This window comes from Phyllobates terribilis, unplaced genomic scaffold (assembly GCF_046119375.1).
Source record: "Phyllobates terribilis strain yellow unplaced genomic scaffold, ASM4611937v1 Scaffold_4__5_contigs__length_816908805, whole genome shotgun sequence".
Classification (NCBI taxonomy): Eukaryota; Metazoa; Chordata; class Amphibia; order Anura; family Dendrobatidae; genus Phyllobates; species Phyllobates terribilis.
The window spans coordinates 812,410,583-812,434,940 of NW_027362764.1; the positions used below are offsets into that span (position 1 = coordinate 812,410,583).

The 24,358-nt window shown below is 41.9% G+C and overlaps 1 protein-coding gene across 3 annotated transcripts in view; it reads right to left on the reverse strand.

Moving 5' to 3' along the window:
• The window catches only part of WDR97 (WD repeat domain 97), a 578,372-nt gene that overhangs the window by 89,793 nt on the left and 464,221 nt on the right, over nucleotides 1-24,358 (reverse strand). For all 3 annotated transcript variants that reach the window (XM_073680111.1, XM_073680113.1, XM_073680112.1), the window contains 2 exons: nucleotides 443-619; nucleotides 198-319 (listed from right to left, as the gene is read on the reverse strand). In XM_073680111.1, coding sequence (XP_073536212.1) covers nucleotides 198-319; nucleotides 443-619 — 299 coding nt within the window. The remainder of the gene's footprint in view (nucleotides 1-197; nucleotides 320-442; nucleotides 620-24,358) is intronic.

Genomic DNA, 24,358 nt, shown 5'->3' on the forward strand with positions numbered 1-24,358 from the left:
TAGCAGCCCCGTGCGGCTGCAGAAATCTCTGTCACTCTGGACTTCTGATCATTTGGGACTTTTCATGATCTTCAGGACGGACAGTTCTCCCTCGTTTCTAGCGTCACTTACCTTCTATCATCAGGTGGTGACTGCGGTGACCGCTGTCTTAGTGTGGATGTACGAGCGATCACTTCTTCCATTGTGCATGCACCTACCTGTGCGTGGCTGGGAGCTGCGTACACGTTACGAGGAGCTCCACCATCAGCTCCCTGCTCTCCCGGGACAGGTTGTTCATAAAGTGCAGACAGAGCCAGACAAACTCCTGCTGCTCACACACCTGGGGGGAGAAGCATTACATTGGTGGTCCCGAGAATAATGTAATGTGTAGGGTCTGTAGGATGAATAGGGGGTCGCAGTAAACAGGACCAGTGTGGTGGAGGGTTGAGGTCTCTTAGCTTACAGTCAGGTCAGCCTCACGGTTAATGACATCGGCGAGGGTTCGGAGGAGGCGTTCTGGGTATTTCAGGTGTCCTTGACGGTGCAGAGTCTGCAGAGCATGAAGCAGCTGAGTGCACATCGGCGGCCCGGTCTGGAGCAAGGCCCGGAGCAGGCGCGACTCAAAATCAGGGTATGGGACCTGTGGGTAAGGAAGCAAAGGAGGTCACTACGACGGTGATATGGAGGCTGGAAACACGGGCATCAGAGGCTAAGTGCAGAGAATATCCCCTGCCAAAATCACATACAGCCAGGAAAAACTAAGTACACCCTCTTTGAATTCTATGGTTTTACATATTAGGGCATAATAAACAAAAAGCGGTCATCAGAAATTCAAGGCGAGATGAACATCAACATAGGACACATTACACAGTGTCATTATTCACCAAAAACTAGGCCATAATGCAGAGGCAGTGTGTGGGAAATTAAGTACACCCCTACTCCTTCGATAGGAATTAAGAATGTAAGAAGTAGCATGTGACAAGCTCTATAAAAGCTGAAGTTTTATCACTTTGCTGGTCTGGAGCATTCAGGTGTGTCCTAACACAACGCCAAGGAGGGAAGACACCAGCAATCATCTTCAAGAACCTATTGTTGCAGCCCATTAATCTGGGAAGGGTTATAGGCTATGTTCACACGTTGCATTTTTGCAGCATTTTTCATGCAAGTTGTAATGCAGCGGCTGGCTGCATTGCCAAAATGTCAGGAGGGTGTGTTCTGGCAGACCATTTACCTCCCCTTCAGGTGACTGATCACATGACTGTGACATCATCACAGGTCCTGTGTGCACAGAAAGATATATAAATCCTGGTGGTTTTGAAACAGTGTGAAAGGTGTAGCGTCGGCGTCCCTGCCTCCTGCTAGGCAGGGACGCTGTTCCCCTCACCTCTCCGCTCCGAGCCCGGCGCCCTCCTCCCGCTCTGCTGGCAGCGCGCGCTACTTCCCGGCCACGGTGCTTAGGGCGCGCGCGCGCGCGCTCCCCCCCTCTTAAAGGGGCCGCGCGCGCCGTCCTAAGGAGTCCCCGGCCAATGGCCAGAGGACTTCACCATATATAAGGCACCTCCTCCAAAATGGAGGTGCCCGAGCAATGATGTTGCACTGTTCACTACTCTGCTTCAGCCCTCAGGTCCCGTTTCCAGTTACCTGCCAGTTTCCTGCCAGTTTGCTGTCTGATTCCTGCCTGTTATCCGCTTACCTGCTTGCTAGCCTGAGGTCCGACGGTCTGCCTTCCGACACCTGTCAGTCTGTCTATGGACCAGCTTGCCCGCTCACCAGGGAGCGCTCACCTGCTACCTGTCTGCTAGCCTACCTGGAGGCTCCGCCGTCACGTGCTGTGACCACCTGCCAGTCCAGAGACTCTTGCCCGCTCACCTGGGAGCACTCATCTGCTACCTGTCTGCTAGCCTACCTGGAGGCTCCGCCGTCACGTGCTGTGACCACCTGCCAGTCCAGAGACTCTTGCCCGCTCACCTGGGAGCGCTCATCTGCTACCTGCCTGTTAGCCTACCTGGAGGCTCCGCCGTCACGTGCTGTGACCACCTGCCAGTCCAGAGACTCTTGCCCGCTCACCTGGGAGCGCTCATCTGCTACCTGCCTGTTAGCCTACCTGGAGGCTCCGCCGTCACATGCTGTGACCACCTGCTTATCCAGAGACTCTCGCCTGCTCACCTGGGAGCACACATCTGCCATCTGCCTGCTAGCCTACCTTGAGGCTCAGCCGTCACAGGTCGTACCTACCCTTTACCCAGAGACTGTCCCGGTCACTTGCCGTGACCTCCTGCCCGTTTACCCAGAGACTGTCCCGGTCACCTGCTGTGACTACCTGCCTGTCTTCCCTGGTTGCCACCCGCTTCCTTACAAGGACCGCCCCCTTGTATAAGTTGCTCAGAGGTTCCGCCTCCCAGACCCGTTACAGTTTGCTCGGGCCATGGAACCCGGTGGCACCCAAGCTCCCTCGCTCTCGGACCTTTGTCATGAACTGTCCCGTCAGAGGTCCCAACAGGAGTCCATCCTGAGTCACCTGCGGAATGTCAATTCTCGCCTGGACACTCTGACTGCTCCACCAGCAACCACCGCTAGTGTCATGACTCGCAACCCGGCAGCTCCGCTGCCCACCAATACCATGGTATCCTGCTCCGGACCCCGGCTTTCTGCACCTCCTTGCTTCGGAGGCGACTCCGCTCAGGCTCGGGGCTTCATAAACCAGTGCACCCTGCACTTTGAACTCCTGTCCCACCAGTTTAACTCCGACCGGGCCAAAGTAGCCTTCATCATGTCCCATCTCATGGGGGAGGCACTGGCTTGGCTAAATCCTCTATGGGAGAGAGGAGACCCCCTGGTGTCCGACTTGCCTGCCTTTCTCACGGCTTTCCGGAAAGTCTTCGACGAACCCGGACGGAAGACCTCATCCGCATCGTCTCTGCTACGCCTCCGTCAGGGAAGTCTCACCGTGGGCCAATATGCCATACGGTTCCGTACCCTTGCCTCGGAGCTGGCCTGGGATAACGACGCTCTGGTATCTGTCTTCTGGGAGGGTCTGTCCGGCCGTATTAAAGATGAACTCGCCGGTCGGGACATTCCTACCACTCTCGATGACTTAATAACTCTTGCCACCCGGATTGACCTACGGTTCCAGGAGCGTGCCAAAGAGGTCACCCGTGAGAGGAGGTTTCCACGTCTAGCTCCTACCTTCCAGAAACCCGTCACTCCCTCCGTTTCTCCCCAGGTACACTCTCCTGAGCCTATGCAGGTCGACCAGACCAAGATGGTCAAAACCCGTCAGGACTTACGCCTTGCCGAGGGGAGCTGCTTCTACTGTGGCAGCAAGGAACACCGGATCCGTACCTGCCCGGAGAGGTCGGGAAACGCCTGTGTCTAGGTTCGCTCAGAGAGGTCGACCTAGACAAGAATAAATCCTCTCCATCTCTGCTGCTGTCAGTCTCAATTATCTGCGGGGAGAACCGTTATTTCGAACTAGCCCAACTTGACTCTGGAGCAGCCGGGAATCTTATTTCACAGTCCCTGGTAGAAAAACACCGCATTCCCACCAAATCTCTGGCTGTACCCTTATCTGTCGCTGCCGTGGATGGGGGCCTCTTACCACGTCCCATCCAACTCATCACCGAATCCATTACTCTGCAGGTGGGAATGCTGCATTCTGAGAGCATCTCTTTTCATGTTCTGCCTGGACTCTCTCACGCCCTCTTACTAGGCCTACCTTGGCTCCAGAGACATGCACCCGTGCTTGACTGGAAGACCGGAGAAGTCCTTCGCTGGGGACAGGACTGCCATAAGACTTGTTTGGTTCCCGTTCATCCCGTCCGTCCTTCTCCTACCCCAACTAATCTACCTGGACTTCCGATTCCTTATTGGTCATTTGCTGATGTCTTTAATAAAAAGGAGGCAGAGACATTACCCCCTCATTGACCATACGACTGTCCTATCGACCTGCTACCCGGTACTACGCCTCCCCGTGGGCGTATTTACCCATTGTCCGCTGCTGAGACCCGGTCGATGTCCGAATATATTGAGGAGAATCTGGCCCGGGGATTCATCCGGAAATCTACCTCCCTGGCGGGAGCAGGCTTCTTTTTCGTTAAAAAGAAGGACGGCTCTCTCCGTCCCTGTATAGACTATAGAGGCCTTAACCAGATCACGGTGAAGAATAAGTACCCCCTTCCGCTCATTCCGGAATTATTTGATCGTCTGAGGGGGGCTAGAATCTTCACCAAACTGGACCTCCGTGGGGTGTACAACCTGGTCCGTATCCGTCAGGGGGATGAATGGAAGACTGCATTCAACACCCGGGACGGCCACTATGAATATCTGGTAATGCCCTTTGGTCTCTGTAACGCTCCTGCCGTCTTTCAAGAGTTGGTCAATGACATCTTCCGGGACCTTCTCTACTCCTGCGTAGTGGTGTACCTGGACGACATCTTGGTCTTCTCTCCGGATCTCCAGACTCACCGAAGGGATGTTCGTCAGGTCCTGCTCAGGCTCAGGCAGAATCACCTCTTCGCTAAATATGAGAAGTGCCTCTTTGAGCAGACCTCGCTTCCGTTTTTGGGCTACATTATTTCTCAGACCGGCCTCCGAATGGATCCAGAGAAACTGTCTGCCTTCGAGAAATGGCCTCGACCGGAGGGGTTGAAGGCTATTCAGCGGTTCCTGGGCTTCGCCAACTACTACCGCCTCTTCATACCGCACTTCTCTTCCCGGACTGCCCCAATTTCCGCGCTCACCCGTAAGGGCACAAATCACCAGAGAGTGGCCGCCCGAAGCAGAGGAGGCCTTTCTTTCTTTAAAACAGGCCTTCTCTTCCGCCCCGGTGCTGCATCGCCCGGACGGCAACAAGCAGTTCTTCCTGGAAGTTGACGCCTCCTCCTCTGGAGCCGATGCGGTACTTACCCAAAAATCGTCTTCCGGGAGAATGGTAACTTGTGGCTTCTTCTCCAAACTCTTCTCCTCTTCTGAGCGCAACTATTCCATAGGAGACCGAGAGTTATTGGCCATCAAGCTGGCATTGGAGGAGTGGCGTTACCTATTCGAGGGGGCTCTTCACCCGGTAATAATTTACACTGACCACAAGAACTTGGCTTACCTCCAGCATGCCCAGAGACTTAACCCGCGCCAAGCCCGGTGGTCCTTGTTTTTTGCTCGCTTTGATTTTGTTCTTCATTTTCGCCCGGCTGACAAAAACATCAAAGCGGACGCCTTGTCCCGATCCTTTCTGGTGTCTGACCTCGAGGAAGAACCTAAACATATCACCGATCCCACCAGAGTAATGCAGGTGGCTCCCGTGAGTCTAAATCGTCTCCCTCCTGATAAGACGTTCGTATCGGTACCCGATCGGGAGAAGATCCTACACTGGGGTCATTCGTCTAAACTAGCTGGCCACGCCGGTCAGAAAAAGACCCTCCAGCTTATTACCCGGCACTACTGGTGGCCTACCCTGCACAAGGACATAATAGACTTTGTTTCTGCCTGTGTGTCCTGCGCCCGCAACAAAGTTCCGAGACACCTGCCAGCCGGTCGCCTCCTTCCTCTTCCAGTACCTGCTGCCCCCTGGCAGCATATAGCTATGGATTTCATAACCGTCTCTGCCGGTTGTACGGTCATTTGGGTGGTCGCTGACCGCTTTTCCAAGATGGCTCACTTTATTCCCCTGCCAGGCCTCCCGTCTGCACCCGAGCTGGCTAAAGACTTTATCCGCCACATCTTCCGTCTTCATGGCCTGCCCCTCCACATCGTGTCGGATCGTGGGGTACAGTTCACCTCACGTTTCTGGAGAGCCACTTGTAAATTGCTAGACGTCACCCTGGACTTCTCCTCCGCTTACCATCCACAGTCTAATGGTCAAGTGGAGCGGATCAATCAGATCCTGACCAGTTACCTCGGGCACTTCGTTAATGCCCACCATTCTGACTGGGTGGATCTCCTGCCATGGGCCGAATTCTCTTACAACAATCACGAGAGAGAATCTTCCTCCAAATCCCCGTTTTTTTGTAGTCTTCGGTCAGCATCCTCGGATCCCATTTCCCGTCTCCACCTCGGTGGATAATCCGGCTGCGGAATCTCTTGTTAACAAATTTTCCTCCATGTGGGAGAGTACCCGGTCCGCACTCCTTCAGTCGTCCGAGCGTATGAAAAGACATGCTGACAAAAAACGTCTGGATCCTCCTCAATTCCGTCCAGGGGATAAGGTCTGGCTCTCGTCCAAGTATGTCCGGCTCAAGATTCCTTCCTATAAGTTAGGGCCTCGGTTCATCAGTCCTCTGGAGATCATCAGTCAGATCAACCCGGTGGCCTATAAATTGAAACTCCCGGCCAACTTGCGGATCCCTAACTCCTTCCATGTATCTCTCCTCAAACCCGTGGTACTTAATTCTTTTTCCAAGTCTACAGGTACGTCTCCTGCTCCGGTTTCCGCTGAAAACGAGTTTGAGGTAGAGAACATTCTGGCCACAAAAAGGGTAAGAGGAAAGACCTTTTTTCTAGTAGATTGGAAGGGGTTTGGTCATGAGGAGAGAACGTGGGAGCCCCGGGAGAACATCCATGCCCCTCTCATCCTTGCTAAATTTCTGTCTGGCCTAAAAAAGGGGGGGCCTAAAGGGGGGGGTACTGTAGCGTCGGCGTCCCTGCCTCCTGCTAGGCAGGGACGCTGTTCCCCTCACCTCTCCGCTCCGAGCCCGGCGCCCTCCTCCCGCTCTGCTGGCAGCGCACGCTCCTTCCCGGCCACGGTGCTTAGGGCGCGCGCGCGGTCCCCCCCTCTTAAAGGGGCCGCGCGCGCCGTCCTAAGGAGTCCCCGGCCAATGGCCGGAGGACTTCACCATATATAAGGCACCTCCAAAATGGAGGTGCCCGAGCAATGTTGTTGCACTGTTCACTACTCTGCTTCAGCCCTCAGGTCCCGTTTCCAGTTACCTGCCAGTTTCCTGCCAGTTTGCTGTCTGATTCCTGCCTGTTATCCGCTTACCTGCTTGCTAGCCTGAGGTCCGACGGTCTGCCTTCCGACACCTGTCAGTCTGTCTATGGACCAGCTTGCCCGCTCACCAGGGAGCGCTCACCTGCTACCTGTCTGCTAGCCTACCTGGAGGCTCCGCCGTCACGTGCTGTGACCACCTGCCAGTCCAGAGACTCTTGCCCGCTCACCTGGGAGCACTCATCTGCTACCTGTCTGCTAGCCTACCTGGAGGCTCCGCCGTCACGTGCTGTGACCACCTGCCAGTTCAGAGACTCTTGCCCGCTCACCTGGGAGCGCTCATCTGCTACCTGTCTGTTAGCCTACCTGGAGGCTCCGCCGTCACGTGCTGTGACCACCTGCCAGTCCAGAGACTCTTGCCCGCTCACCTGGGAGCGCTCATCTGCTACCTGCCTGTTAGCCTACCTGGAGGCTCCGCCATCACATGCTGTGACCACCTGCTTATCCAGAGACTCTCGCCTGCTCACCTGGGAGCACACATCTACCATCTGCCTGCTAGCCTACCTGGAGGCTCAGCCGTCACAGGTCGTACCTACCCTTTACCCAGAGACTGTCCCGGTCACTTGCCGTGACCTCCTGCCCGTTTACCCCTAGACTGTCCTGGTCACCTGCTGTGACTACCTGCCTGTCTTCCCTGGTCGCCACCCGCTTCCTTACAAGGACTGCCCCCTTGTATAAGTTGCTCAGAGGTTCCGCCTCCCAGACCCGTTACAAAAGGCATGAGGCCTGATCCCTGTGTCTGGGACACCATTAACCCTGGAAGGCACGTGGCCTGGAGACCACGTCTGGGGAGCCTTAACCCCTTTACCCCCGAGGGTGGTTTGCACGTTAATGACCAGGACAATTTTTACAATTCTGACCACTGTCCCTTTATGAGGTAATAACTCTGGAGCTTCAACGGATTCCCCTGATTCTGAGACTGTGTTGTCGTGACATATTGTACTTCATGATTGTGGTAACATTTCTTCGATATCACTTGCGTTTATTTGTGAAAAGATCGGAAATTTGGCGAAAATTTTGAAAATTTCGCAATTTTCAAAATTTTAATTTTTATGCCCTTAAATCAGAGAGATATGTCACACAAAATAGTTAATAAATAACATTTCCCACATGTCTACTTTACATCAGAGCAATTTTGGAAGAAAAATTTTTTTTTTAGTAGGGAGCTATAAGGGTTAAAAGTTGACAATCGATTTCTCATTTTAACAACAAAATTGACAAAACCATTTTTTTAGGGACCACATCACATTTGAAGTGACTTTGAGGGGCCTTTATGACAGAAAATACCCAAAAGTGACACCATCCTAAAAACTGCACCCCTCAAGGTGCTCAAAACCACATTCAAGACGTTTATTAACCCTTCAGGTGCTTCACAGGAATTTTTGGAATGTGGAAGAAAAAAATGAACATTTAACCTTTTTCACAAAAATGTTACTTTAGACCCCAATTTTTTTATTTTCGCAGCGGTAACAGGAAAAAATGGACCCCAAAATTTGTTGTGCAATTTCCCCTGAGCACGCAGATACCCATATGTGGAGGAAAACCACTGTTTGGGCGCACGGCAGGGCTCGGAAGGGAAGGAGCGCCATTTGACTTTTTGAATGTAAAATTTGCTTGAATAATTAGCTGACACCATGTTGCGTTTGGAGAGCCCCTGATGTGCCTAAACAGTGGAAACCCCCCACAAGTGACACCATTTTGGAAACTAGACCCCTTAGGGAACTTATCTAGATGTGTGGTGTGCACCTTGAACCCTCAGGTGCTTCACAGAAGTTTATAACATTGAACCGTAAAAATAACATTTTCACATTTTTTCAACAAAAATGTTTTTCAGCCCCCAGTTTTGCATTCTCACAAGGGTAACAGGTTACGTTTGGGGAGTCCCTGATGTGCCTAAATAGTGGAAACCACCCCACCCTTCCCCCAGTGACGCCATTTTGGAAGCTACACACCTCCAGGATTTTATCAAGTGGTATGGTGAACATTTTGAACCCAGAGGTACGACAGAATTTGATAACATTAGGTCATCATATTGAATAAGTTGTCATTAGTCTTGAGCCCAAGTGCTCGCTACTTGAGTTTACATCGGGTACTCAGGTATGCATCATGTATCGCGGGTGCTGGAGTGACAGGCTCGAGTCCCTGCCACGCATGTTTCACAGTTATTAGACACCCAAAAAAAAACATGCGAGGATCGCTTGTGCATGGCAGGCAATCCCCGCAAGGTTTTTTTGGCTGTATAACAGCTGCAAAACATTTGGGGAGGAGACTCGAGTATGTCACTCCAGCACCTGCGATACTCGGTGCAAACTCAAGTAGCGAGTACTTGCGCTCACTAGTCGCCATATTGTCGTCATTTTTTTTTCTCTTTACTTCTGAAAAAATCCCAACCCTAACCCTAGCCCAACCATAACTTTAGCCTAACCCTAACCCTAGCCCAACCCTAACCCTAGCCCAACCCTAACCCCAACCCTAGCCCGACCTTAACTTTAGCCTAACCCTAACCCAACCCTAACCCTAGCCCAACCCTAACCCCAACCCTAGCCCGACCCTAACCCTAGCTCAAACCCTAGCACAACCCTAACCCTAAAGTTTATTTTTTACGCCGTTCCTCGTGCGGTATAAGTGATTAGACGACTTTATTCTTCGGGTCGGGGCGATTACAGAGATACCAGATTTATATCGGGTTTTTATGATTGACAGCTGTCACACACTAAAAGACGCATTTTTTTGCAAAAACTAGTTTTTGCATCGCCATATTTTGAGAGCTATAATTTTTCCATATTTCGGCCGACAGAGTCATGTGACGGCTTGTTTTTTGCGGGACAAGTTGACGTTTTTATCGGTATCATTTTCGGGCAAATGTCGCTTTCTATTCCGATATTTGGGAGGCAAAATAAACAAAAACCAACAATTCAGGAATTGTTTTTTTTTTTTTATGCCGTTCCGCATGTGGTAAAATTGATAAGGCAGCGTTATTCTTTGGGTCAGTACGTTTACAGCGGTAGCACATATATTTTTTTAATATTTTGCCGCTTTTACACAATAAAAACTATTTTATAGAAAAAAGAATTGTTTTTGCATCGCTTTATTCTGAGAGCTATAACTTTTTTATTTTTCGGATGATGGAGCTGTATGGCAGCTTGTTTTTTGCGGGACAAGATGACGTTTTCAGCGGTACCATTTTTATTTACATTCGTTTTTTAATTGCGTTTTATTCCATTTTTTGTTTGGCGGTATGATGATAAAGCATTGTTTTTTGCTTCGTTTTTTTATTTTATTTTTTACCGTGTTCACTAAAGGGATTAACTAGTGGGACAGTTTTATAGGTCAGGTCGTTTCGGACGCGGCAATACCAAATATGTGTACTTTTATTGGTTTATTTTTTTTTCCATAAGATTATTTATTTATGGGTACAATATATATATTTTTTTATTATTATTTTTTTTTCAATTTTTTTTATATTTTTATAATTTTTTTTTTTTTTTTTTTTTCACTTTCTGACATTTTTATTACTTGTTTACATTGTCCCACTATGGGACTTTCACTTTCTGCAGCCTGACTGGCAACATGGCATAGAGAGCAGCAGCATCCCTGTGCTATACAGCCTGTCAACGCTGCACAGGGAGAAGTTGCTTTGGTCATGTACTGCGCGTGACCAAAGTAACCTCCTGCCTCCTGGTGACCCGGATGTTGTCATGATGACGTCGGGTCACCATGGCAACATCCGAGATCGGACTCAGACGCCGGCAGAGAAGGTAAGTATCGCGCTTACCTCCTCTTGCCACTGGAATGCTGCGATCGATTTTGATCGCAGCATTTCGGGGGTTAATGTGCTGGGAGCGGTGCGGGACCGCTCCCTGCACATAGCACCGGGTGTCAGCTGTAACAATCAGCAGACACCCGGCGGCGATCGCGCCCGCACCGCTTGTGTGCGGGCGAAATCGCCAGGGCGTGTTAATACGTATCAGGCCCATAAGGCCCAGGGCACAGATACGTACTAATACGCCCTGGGCCAGAAAGGGGTTAAACCACAGCTGTGGCAGAAAAGAGCTGATAGAAGCAGCTAAGACCCAGCAAAGGTAAAAACGCTGCTTTATATGGACATTGATGCTGTACCACTGCCTGCTGCCACTGAACAGGCTCTAGGACATTACATGTGTAACATGCCGGTGAGTCACTGAGATGGACGATGTTATGTGCGGTTTATGATGTGTGATAAACTGCTGGACTTCAGATTACCGGAGAACGTTGCAGGTGGGCTTTAACTGACCCGGTGAAGTGAGTGCCCCTCAACATGATGAATAGCGCTGCCTTACAAAGTCAAAAGCTTCTTTTCACAGCAAGAGCTCAGAGTTCAGAGATCTCCTGCACACACATTGGTTTTTCCTGACTGAATCGGAAAACTGCAGCCTGTCACTACTCCCAGCGTTTTAGCAGCGTCTTTTCATCCATAGAAAGCCATGGGCGCAAAAAAGTAGCAAAAAAGCAGCAAAAACGCAGCAAAAAGCAACAATAAACGTTGCCGTCAGTTTTCTGCTGCATGAAATAAAGCCGGTGAGCAGTATGTGAACACATTTATTTTGTGATGTTCTCAAGTTTACACCATAATGTTTTGGTGTCCTCTCCTGAGAATGGCAGCTAGGATTAATAAAATGTCACGAAATTAGTGATATGTGTAAAGCAAACATTGTCGGATCATCTCAAAGAATCACAGATGACCAACGGGAGCATAAAGCTCAAATGCGAGACAATGTCCTACATACCATGTCTTATATACAATGTCCTACATACAATGTCCTACAATGTCCTACATACAATGTCCTACATACAATGTCCTACAATGTCCTACATACAATGTCCTACATACCATGTCTTATATACAATGTCCTACATACAAAGTCCTACATACCATGTCTTATATACAATGTCCTACATACCATGTCTTATACACAATGTCCTACATACAATGTCCTACATACCATGTCTTATATACAATGTCCTACATACAATGTCCTACAATGTCCTACATACAATGTCCTACATACCATGTCTTATATACAATGTCCTACATACAATGTCCTACATACCATGTCTTATATACAATGTCCTACATACCATGTCTTATATACAATGTCCTACATACAATGTCCTACATACCATGTCTTATATACAATGTCCTACATACAATGTCCTACAATGTCCTACATACAATGTCCTACATACCATGTCTTATATACAATGTCCTACATACAATGTCCTACATACCATGTCTTATATACAATGTCCTACATACCATGTCTTATATACAATGTCCTACATACAATGTCCTACATACCATGTCTTATATACAATGTCCTACATACAATGTCCTACAATGTCCTACATACAATGTCCTACATACAATGTCCTACATACAATGTCCTACAATGTCCTACATACAATGTCCTACATACCATGTCTTATATACAATGTCCTACATACCATGTCTTATATACAATGTCCTACATATAATGTCCTACTTACAATGTCCTACATACAATGTCCTACAATGTCCTACATACAATGTCCTACAATGTCCTACTTACAATGTCCTACATATAGTGTCCTACATACCATGTCTTATATACAATGTCCTACATACAATGTCCTACATACCATGTCTTATATACAATGTCCTACATACAATGTCCTACAATGTCCTACATACAATGTCCTACATACAATGTCCTACATACAATGTCCTACTTACAATGTCCTACATACAATGTCCTACATACAATGTCCTACATATAATGTCCTACAATGTCCTACGTACAATGTCCTACATACCATGTCTTATATACAAGGTCCTACATACAATGTCCTACATATAATGTCCTACATACAATGTCCTACATACAATGTCCTACATATAATATCCTACATACAATGTCCTACATATAATATCCTACATATAATGTCCTACTTACAATGTCCTACATACAATGTCCTACATATAATATCCTACATATAATGTCCTACATACAATGTCCTACATACAATGTCGTACAATGTCCTACATACAATGTCCTACATACAATGTCCTACATATAATATCCTACATACAATGTCCTACTTACAATGTCCTACATACAATGTCCTAAAATATCCTACATACAATATCCTACACATACAATGTCCTACATATAATGTCCTACAATGTCCTACTTACAATGTCCTTCATATAATGTCCTACAAGGTCCTACTTACAATGTCCTACATATAATGTCCTACAATGTCCTACTTACAATGTCCTACATACAATGTCCTTCATATAATGTCCTACAATGTCCTACTTACAATGTCCTACATACAATATCCCACATATAATGTCCTACATATAAGGTCCTACATACAATGTCCTACAATGTCCTACTTACAATGTCCTACAATGTCCTACATACAATGTCCTACATACAATATCCTACACATACAATGTCCTACATATTATGTCCTACATATAATGTCCTACAATGTCCTACTTACAATGTCCTGCATACAATGTCCTACATATAATGTCCTACAATGTCCTACATACAATGTCCTACATACAATGTCCTACATAAAATGTCCTACACACAATGTCCTACATACAATGTCCTACATACAATGTCCTACATATAATGTCCTACTTACAATGTCCTACATACAATGTCCTACAATGTCCTACATACAATGTCCTACAATGTCCTACTTACAATGTCCTACATATAGTGTCCTACATACCATGTCTTATATACAATGTCCTACATACAATGTCCTACATACAATGTCCTACATACCATGTCTTATATACAATGTCCTACATACAATGTCCTACATACCATGACTTATACACAATGTCCTACATACAATGTCCTACAATGTCCTACATACAATGTCCTACATACAATGTCCTACTTACAATGTCCTACATACAATGTCCTACATATAATGTCCTACAATGTCCTACATACAATGTCCTACATACCATGTCTTATATACAAGGTCCTACATACAATGTCCTACATACAATGTCCTACATATAATGTCCTACATACAATGTCCTACATACAATGTCCTACATATAATATCCTACATACAATGTCCTACATACAATGTCCTACATATAATGTCCTACTTACAATGTCCTACAAACAATGTCCTACATACAATGTCCTACATATAATATCCTACATATAATGTCCTACATACAATGTCCTACATACAATGTCATACAATGTCCTACATACAATGTCCTACATACAATGTCCTACATATAATATCCTACATATAATGTCCTACATACAATGTCCTACTTACAATGTCCTACATACAATGTCCTACAATATCCTACATACAATATCCTACACATACAATGTCCTACATATAATGTCCTACAATGTCCTACTTACAATGTCCTACATACAATGTCCTTCATATAATGTCCTACAATGTCCTACTTACAATGTCCTACATATAATGTCCTACAATGTTCTACTTACAATGTCCTACATACAATGTCCTTCATATAATGTCCTACAATGTCCTACTTACAATGTCCTACAGACAATGTCCTACATACAATATCCTACATATAATGTCCTACATATAATGTCCTACAATGTCCTACTTACAATGTCCTACATACAATGTCCTACATACAATGTCCTACTTACAATGTCCTACAATGTCCTACATACAATGTCCTACATACAATATCCTACACATACAATGTCCTACATATTATGTCCTACATATAATGTCCTACTTACAATGTCCTGCATACAATGTCCTACATATAATGTCCTACAATGTCCTACATACAATGTCCTACATACAATGTCCTACATAAAATGTCCTACACATAATGTCCTACTTACAATGTCCTACATACAATGTCCTACAATGTCCTACATACAATGTCCTACATATAGTGTCCTACATATAATGTCCTACATATAATGTCCTACTTACAATGTCCTACATATAATGTCCTACATATAATGTCCTACATACAATGTCCTACATATAATGTCCTACAATGTCCTATTTACAATGTCCTACATATAATGTCCTACATACAATGTCCTACATATAATGTCCTACAATGTCCTACTTACAATGTCCTACATACAATGTCCTACATACAATGTCCTACATATAATATCCTACAATGTCCTACATATAATGTCCTACAATGTCCTACATACAATGTCCTACATACAATGTCCTACTTACAATGTCCTACTTACAATGTCCTACATACAATGTCCTACATACAATGTCCTATATATAATGTCCTACAATGTCCTACATACAATGTCCTACATACCATGTCTTATATACAAGATCCTACATACAATGTCCTACATATAATGTCCTACATATAATGTCCTACATATAATGTCCTACATACAATGTCCTACATATAATATCCTACATACAATGTCCTACATACAATGTCCTACAATGTCCTAGATACAATGTCCTACATACAATGTCCTACATATAATATCCTACATATAATGTCCTACTTACAATGTCCTACATACAATGTCCTACATATAATATCCTACATATAATGTCCTACATACAATGTCCTACATACAATGTCCTACAATGTCCTACATACAATGTCCTACATACAATGTCCTACATATAATATCCTACATATAATGTCCTACATACAATGTCCTACTTACAATGTCCTACAATATCCTACATACAATGTCCTACAATGTCCTACATACAATGTCCTACATACAATGTCCTACATATAATATCCTACATATAATGTCCTACATACAATGTCCTACTTACAATGTCCTACAATGTCCTACATACAATATACTACACATACAATGTCCTACATATAATGTCCTACAATGTCCTACTTACAATGTCCTACATACAATGTCCTTCATATAATGTCCTACAATGTCCTACTTACAATGTCCTACAGACAATGTCCTACATATAATATCCTACATATAATGTCCTACATATAATGTCCTACAATGTCCTACTTACAATGTCCTACATACAATATCCTACATATAATGTCCTACATATAATGTCCTACATACAATGTCCTACATATAATGTCCTATAATGTCCTACTTACAATGTCCTACAATGTCCTACATACAATGTCCTACATATTATGTCCTACAATGTCCTACTTACAATGTCCTACATACAATGTCCTGCATATAATGTCCTACATACAATGTCCTACATACAATGTCCTACATAAAATGTCCTACACATAATGTCCTACTTACAATGTCCTACTTACAATGTCCTACATACAATGTCCTACATATAATGTCCTACATATAATGTCCTACATACAATGTCCTACAATGTCCTACACACAATGTCCTACACATAATGTCCTACTTACAATGTCCTACTTACAATGTCCTACATACAATGTCCTACATACAATGTCCTACACATAATGTCCTACTTACAATGTCCTACATACAATGTCCCACATATAATGTCCTACATACAATGTCCTACATATAATGTCCTACATATAATGTCCTACTTACAATGTCCTACATATAATGTCCTACATATAATGTCCTACATACAATGTCCTACATATAATGTCCTACAATGTCCTACTTACAATGTCCTACATATAATGTCCTACATACAATGTCCTACATATAATGTCCTACAATGTCCTACTTACAATGTCCTACATACAATGTCCTACATACAATGTCATACATATAATGTCCTACATACAATGTCCTACATATAATATCCTACAATGTCCTACATATAATGTCCTACAATGTCCTACATACAATGTCCTACATACAATGTCCTACATATAATATCCTACAATGTCCTACATACAATGTCCTACATACAATGTCCTACATACAATGTCCTATATACAATGTCCTACAATGTCCTACATACAATGTCCTACATACAATGTCCTACTTACAATGTCCTACATACAATGTCCTACATATAATGTCCTACAATGTCCTACATACAATGTCCTACTTACAATGTCCTACATACAATGTCCTACATAAAATGTCCTACACATAATGTCCTACTTACAATGTCCTACTTACAATGTCCTACATACAATGTCCTACACATAATGTCCTACTTACAATGTCCTACATACAATGTCCTACAATGTCCTACAATGTCCTACATACAATGTCCTACATACCATGTCCTACTTACAATGTCTTACATACAATGTCCTACACATAATGTCCTACTTACAATGTCCTACTTACAATGTCCTACATACAATGTCCTACACATAATGTCCTACTTACAATGTCCTACATACAATGTCCTACAATGTCCTACATACAATGTCCTACATACAATGTCCTACACATAATGACATACACATAATGTCCTACTTACAATATCCTACATACAATGTCCTACTTACAATGTCCTACATATAATGTCCTACACATAATGTCCTACTTACAATGTCCTACATACAATGTCCTACAATGTCCTACATACAATGTCCTACATACAATGTCCTACACATAATGACATACACATAATGTCCTACTTACAATATCCTACATATAATGTCCTACTTACAATGTCCTACATACAATGTCCTACATATAATGTTCTACAATGTCCTACTTACAATGTCCTACATATAATGTCCTACATACAATGTCCTACATATAATGTCCTACAATGTCCTACATACAATGTCATACATATAATGTCCTACAATGTCCTACTTACAATGTCCTACATATAATGTCCTACATACAATGTCCTACATATAATATCCTACAATGTCCTACATACAATGTCCTACATATAATGTCCTACAATGTCCTACATACATTGTCCTACTTACAATGTCCTACATACAATGTCCTACAATGTCCTACTTACAATGTCCTACAATGTCCTACTTACAATGTCCTACATATAATGTCCTACATACAATGTCCTACATACAATGTCTTACATATAATGTCCTACTTACAATGTCCTACATACAATGTCCTACATATAATGTCCTACTTACAATGTCCTACTTACAATGTCCTACATACAATGTCCTACTTACAATGTCCTACATACAATGTCCTACATACAATGTCCTACATATAATGTCCTACAATGTCCTACATACAATGTCCTACATACCATGTCTTATATACAAGGTCCTACATACAATGTCCTACATACCATGTCCTACATATAATGTCCTACATACAATGTCCTACATACAATGTCCTACATATAATATCCTACATACAATGTCCTACATACAATGTCCTACAATGTCCTAGATACAATGTCCTACATATAATATCCTACATACAATGTCCTACATACAATGTCCTACAATGTCCTACATACAATGTCCTACATACAATGTCCTACATATAATATCCTACATATAATGTCCTACATACAATTTCCTACTTACAATGTCCTACAATATCCTACATACAATATCCAACACATACAATGTCCTACATATAATGTCCTACAATGTCCTACTTACAATGTCCTACATACAATGTCCTTCATATAATGTCCTACAATGTCCTACTTACAATGTCCTACAGACAATGTCCTACATACAATATCCTACATATAATGTCCTACATATAATGTCCTACAATGTCCTACTTACAATGTCCTACATACAATATCCTACATATAATGTCCTACATATAATGTCCTACATACAATGTCCTACTTACAATGTCCTACAATGTCCTACATACAATGTCCTACATACAATATCCTACACATACAATGTCCTACATATTATGTCCTACAATGTCCTACTTACAATGTCCTACATACAATGTCCTACATATAATGTCCTACAATGTCCTACTTACAATGTCCTACAATGTCCTACATACAATGTCCTACATACAATATCCTACACATACAATGTCCTACATATTATGTCCTACAATGTCCTACTTACAATGTCCTACATACAATGTCCTACATATAATGTCCTACAATGTCCTACATACAATCTCCTACATACATTGTCCTACACATAATGTCCTACTTACAATGTCCTACTTACAATGTCCTACATACAATGTCCTACAATGTCCTACATACAATGTCCTACATACAATGTCCTACACATAATGTCCTACTTACAATGTCCTACTTACAATGTCCTACATACAATGTCCTACAATGTCCTACATACAATGTCCTACATACCATATCCTACTTACAATGTCCTACATACAATGTCCTACACATAATGTCCTACTTACAATGTCCTACATACAATGTCCTACAATGTCCTACAATGTCCTACATACAATGTCCTACATACAATGTCCTACACATAATGTCCTACACATAATGTCCTACTTACAATGTCCTACATACAATGTCCTACATACAATGTCCTACATATAATGTCCTACACATAATGTCCTACTTACAATGTCCTACATACAATGTCCTACATATAATGTCCTACAATGTCCTACTTACAATGTCCTACATATAATGTCCTACATATAATGTCCTACATACAATGTCCTACATATAATGTCCTACATATAATGTCCTACAATGTCCTACTTACAATGTCCTACATACAATGTCCTACTTACAATGTCCTACATATAATGTCCTACAATGTCCTACTTACAATGTCCTACATACAATGTCCTACTTACAATGTCCTACATATAATGTCCTACAATGTCCTACATACATTGTCCTACTTACAATGTCCTACATACAATGTCCTACAATGTCCTACATACAATGTCCTACTTACAATGTCCTACTTACAATGTCTTACAATGTCCTACTTACAATGTCCTACATATAATGTCCTACATACAATGTCCTACATACAATGTCTTACATATAATGTCCTACATATAATGTCCTACTTACAATGTCCTACATACAATGTCCTACATATAATGTCCTACTTACAATGTCCTACTTACAATGTCCTACATACAATGTCCTACAATGTCCTACTTACAATGTCCTACTTACAATGTCCTACATATAATGTCCTACAATGTCCTACATACAATGTCCTACATAAAATGTCCTACTTACAATGTCCTACATACAATGTCCTACACATAATGTCCTACACATAATGTCCTACTTACAATGTCCTACATACAATGTCCTACATACAATGTCCTACATATAATGTCTTACATATAATGTCCTACACATACAATGTCCTATATACAATGTCCTACATATAATGTCCTACACATACAATGTCCTATATACAATGTCCTATATACAATGTCCTACATATAATGTCCTATATACAATGTCCTATATACAATGTCCTACATATAATGTCCTATATACAATGTCCTATATACAATGTCCTACAATGTCCTACTTACAATGTCCTACATACAATGTCCTACATACAATGTCCTACATATAATGTCCTACAATGTCCTACTTACAATGTCCTACATACAATGTCCTACATACAATGTCCTACATACAATGTCCTACTTACAATGTCCTACTTACAATGTCCTACATATAATGTCCTACATACAATGTCCTACATATAATATCCTACAATGTCCTACATACAATGTCCTACATATAATGTCCTACAATGTCCTACATACATTGTCCTACTTACAATGTCCTACATACAATGTCCTACAATGTCCTACATACAATGTCCTACAATGTCCTACATACAATGTCCTACAATGTCCTACATGCAATGTCCTACTTACAATGTCCTACTTACAATGTCCTACAATGTCCTACTTACAATGTCCTACATACAATGTCCTACATACAATGTCTTACATATAATGTCCTACATATAATGTCCTACTTACAATGTCCTACATACAATGTCCTACATATAATGTCCTACATATAATGTCCTACTTACAATGTCCTACTTACAATGTCCTACATACAATGTCCTACCTATAATGTCCTACACATACAATGTCCTATATACAATGTCCTACATATAATGTCCTACACATACAATGTCCTATATACAATGTCCTACATATAATGTATTATATACAATGTCCTATATACAATGTCCTACATATAATGTCCTATATACAATGTCCTATATACAATGTCCTACAATGTCCTACTTACAATGTCCTACATACAATGTCCTACTTACAATGTCCTACATATAATGTCCTACAATGTCCTACTTACAATGTCCTACATACAATGTCCTACATATAATGTCTTACAATGTCCTACATACAATGTCCTACATACAATGTCCTACTTACAATGTCCTACATATAATTTCCTACATATAATGTCATACATATAATGTCCTACAATGTCCTACTTACAATGTCCTACATATAATGTCCTACATACAATGTCCTACATATAATATCCTACAATGTCCTACATACAATGTCCTACATATAATGTCCTACAATGTCCTACATACATTGTCCTACTTACAATGTCCTACATACAATGTCCTACAATGTCCTACTTACAATGTCCTACAATGTCCTACTTACAATGTCCTACATATAATGTCCTACATACAATGTCCTACATACAATGTCTTACATATAATGTCCTACTTACAATGTCCTACATACAATGTCCTACATATAATGTCCTACTTACAATGTCCTACTTACAATGTCCTACATACAATGTCCTACTTACAATGTCCTACATACAATGTCCTACATACAATGTCCTACATATAATGTCCTACAATGTCCTACATACAATGTCCTACATACCATGTCTTATATACAAGGTCCTACATATAATATCCTACAATGTCCTACATACAATGTCCTACAATGTCCTACATACAATGTCCTACAATGTCCTACATACAATGTCCTACAATGTCCTACATACAATGTCCTACTTACAATGTCCTACTTACAATGTCCTACAATGTCCTACTTACAATGTCCTACATACAATGTCCTACATACAATGTCTTACATATAATGTCCTACATATAATGTCCTACTTACAATGTCCTACATACAATGTCCTACATATAATGTCCTACATATAATGTCCTACTTACAATGTCCTACTTACAATGTCCTACATACAATGTCCTACCTATAATGTCCTACACATACAATGTCCTATATACAATGTCCTACATATAATGTCCTACACATACAATGTCCTATATACAATGTCCTACATATAATGTCCTATATACAATGTCCTATATACAATGTCCTACATATAATGTCCTATATACAATGTCCTATATACAATGTCCTACAATGTCCTACTTACAATGTCCTACATACAATGTCCTACTTACAATGTCCTACATATAATGTCTTACAATGTCCTACTTACAATGTCCTACATACAATGTCCTACATATAATGTCTTACAATGTCCTACATACAATGTCCTACATACAATGTCCTACTTACAATGTCCTACATATAATTTCCTACATACAATGTCATACATATAATGTCCTACAATGTCCTACTTACAATGTCCTACATATAATGTCCTACATACAATGTCCTACATATAATATCCTACAATGTCCTACATACAATGTCCTACATATAATGTCCTACAATGTCCTACATACATTGTCCTACTTACAATGTCCTACATACAATGTCCTACAATGTCCTACATACAATGTCCTACAATGTCCTACATACAATGTCCTACTTACAATGTCCTACTTACAATGTCCTACTTACAATGTCCTACATACAATGTCCTACATATAATGTCCTACTTACAATGTCCTACTTACAATGTCCTACATACAATGTCCTACAATGTCCTACTTACAATGTCCTACTTACAATGTCCTACTTACAATGTCCTACATATAATGTCCTACAATGTCCTACATACAATGTCCTACATAAAATGTCCTACTTACAATGTCCTACATACAATGTCCTACATACAATGTCCTACATATAATGTCCTACATATACAATGTCCTATATACAATGTCCTACATATAATGTCCTACACATACAATGTCCTATATACAATGTCCTACATATAATGTCCTATATACAATGTCCTATATACAATGTCCTACATATAATGTCCTATATACAATGTCCTATATACAATGTCCTACAATGTCCTACTTACAATGTCCTACATACAATGTCCTACATATAATGTCCTACAATGTCCTACTTACAATGTCTTACAATGTCCTACTTACAATGTCCTACATATAATGTCCTACATACAATGTCCTACATACAATGTCTTACATATAATGTCCTACATATAATGTCCTACTTACAATGTCCTACATACAATGTCCTACATATAATGTCCTACTTACAATGTCCTACTTACAATGTCCTACATACAATGTCCTACAATGTCCTACTTACAATGTCCTACTTACAATGTCCTACATATAATGTCCTACAATGTCCTACATACAATGTCCTACATAAAATGTCCTACTTACAATGTCCTACATACAATGTCCTACACATAATGTCCTACACATAATGTCCTACTTACAATGTCCTACATACAATGTCCTACATACAATGTCCTACATATAATGTCTTACATATAATGTCCTACACATACAATGTCCTATATACAATGTCCTACATATAATGTCCTACACATACAATGTCCTATATACAATGTCCTATATACAATGTCCTACATATAATGTCCTATATACAATGTCCTATATACAATGTCCTACAATGTCCTACTTACAATGTCCTACATACAATGTCCTACATACAATGTCCTACATATAATGTCCTACAATGTCCTACTTACAATGTCCTACATACAATGTCCTACATACAATGTCCTACATACAATGTCCTACTTACAATGTCCTACTTACAATGTCCTACATATAATGTCCTACATACAATGTCCTACATATAATATCCTACAATGTCCTACATACAATGTCCTACATATAATGTCCTACAATGTCCTACATACATTGTCCTACTTACAATGTCCTACATACAATGTCCTACAATGTCCTACATACAATGTCCTACAATGTCCTACATACAATGTCCTACAATGTCCTACATACAATGTCCTACTTACAATGTCCTACTTACAATGTCCTACAATGTCCTACTTACAATGTCCTACATACAATGTCCTACATACAATGTCTTACATATAATGTCCTACATATAATGTCCTACTTACAATGTCCTACATACAATGTCCTACATATAATGTCCTACATATAATGTCCTACTTACAATGTCCTACTTACAATGTCCTACATACAATGTCCTACCTATAATGTCCTACACATACAATGTCCTATATACAATGTCCTACATATAATGTCCTACACATACAATG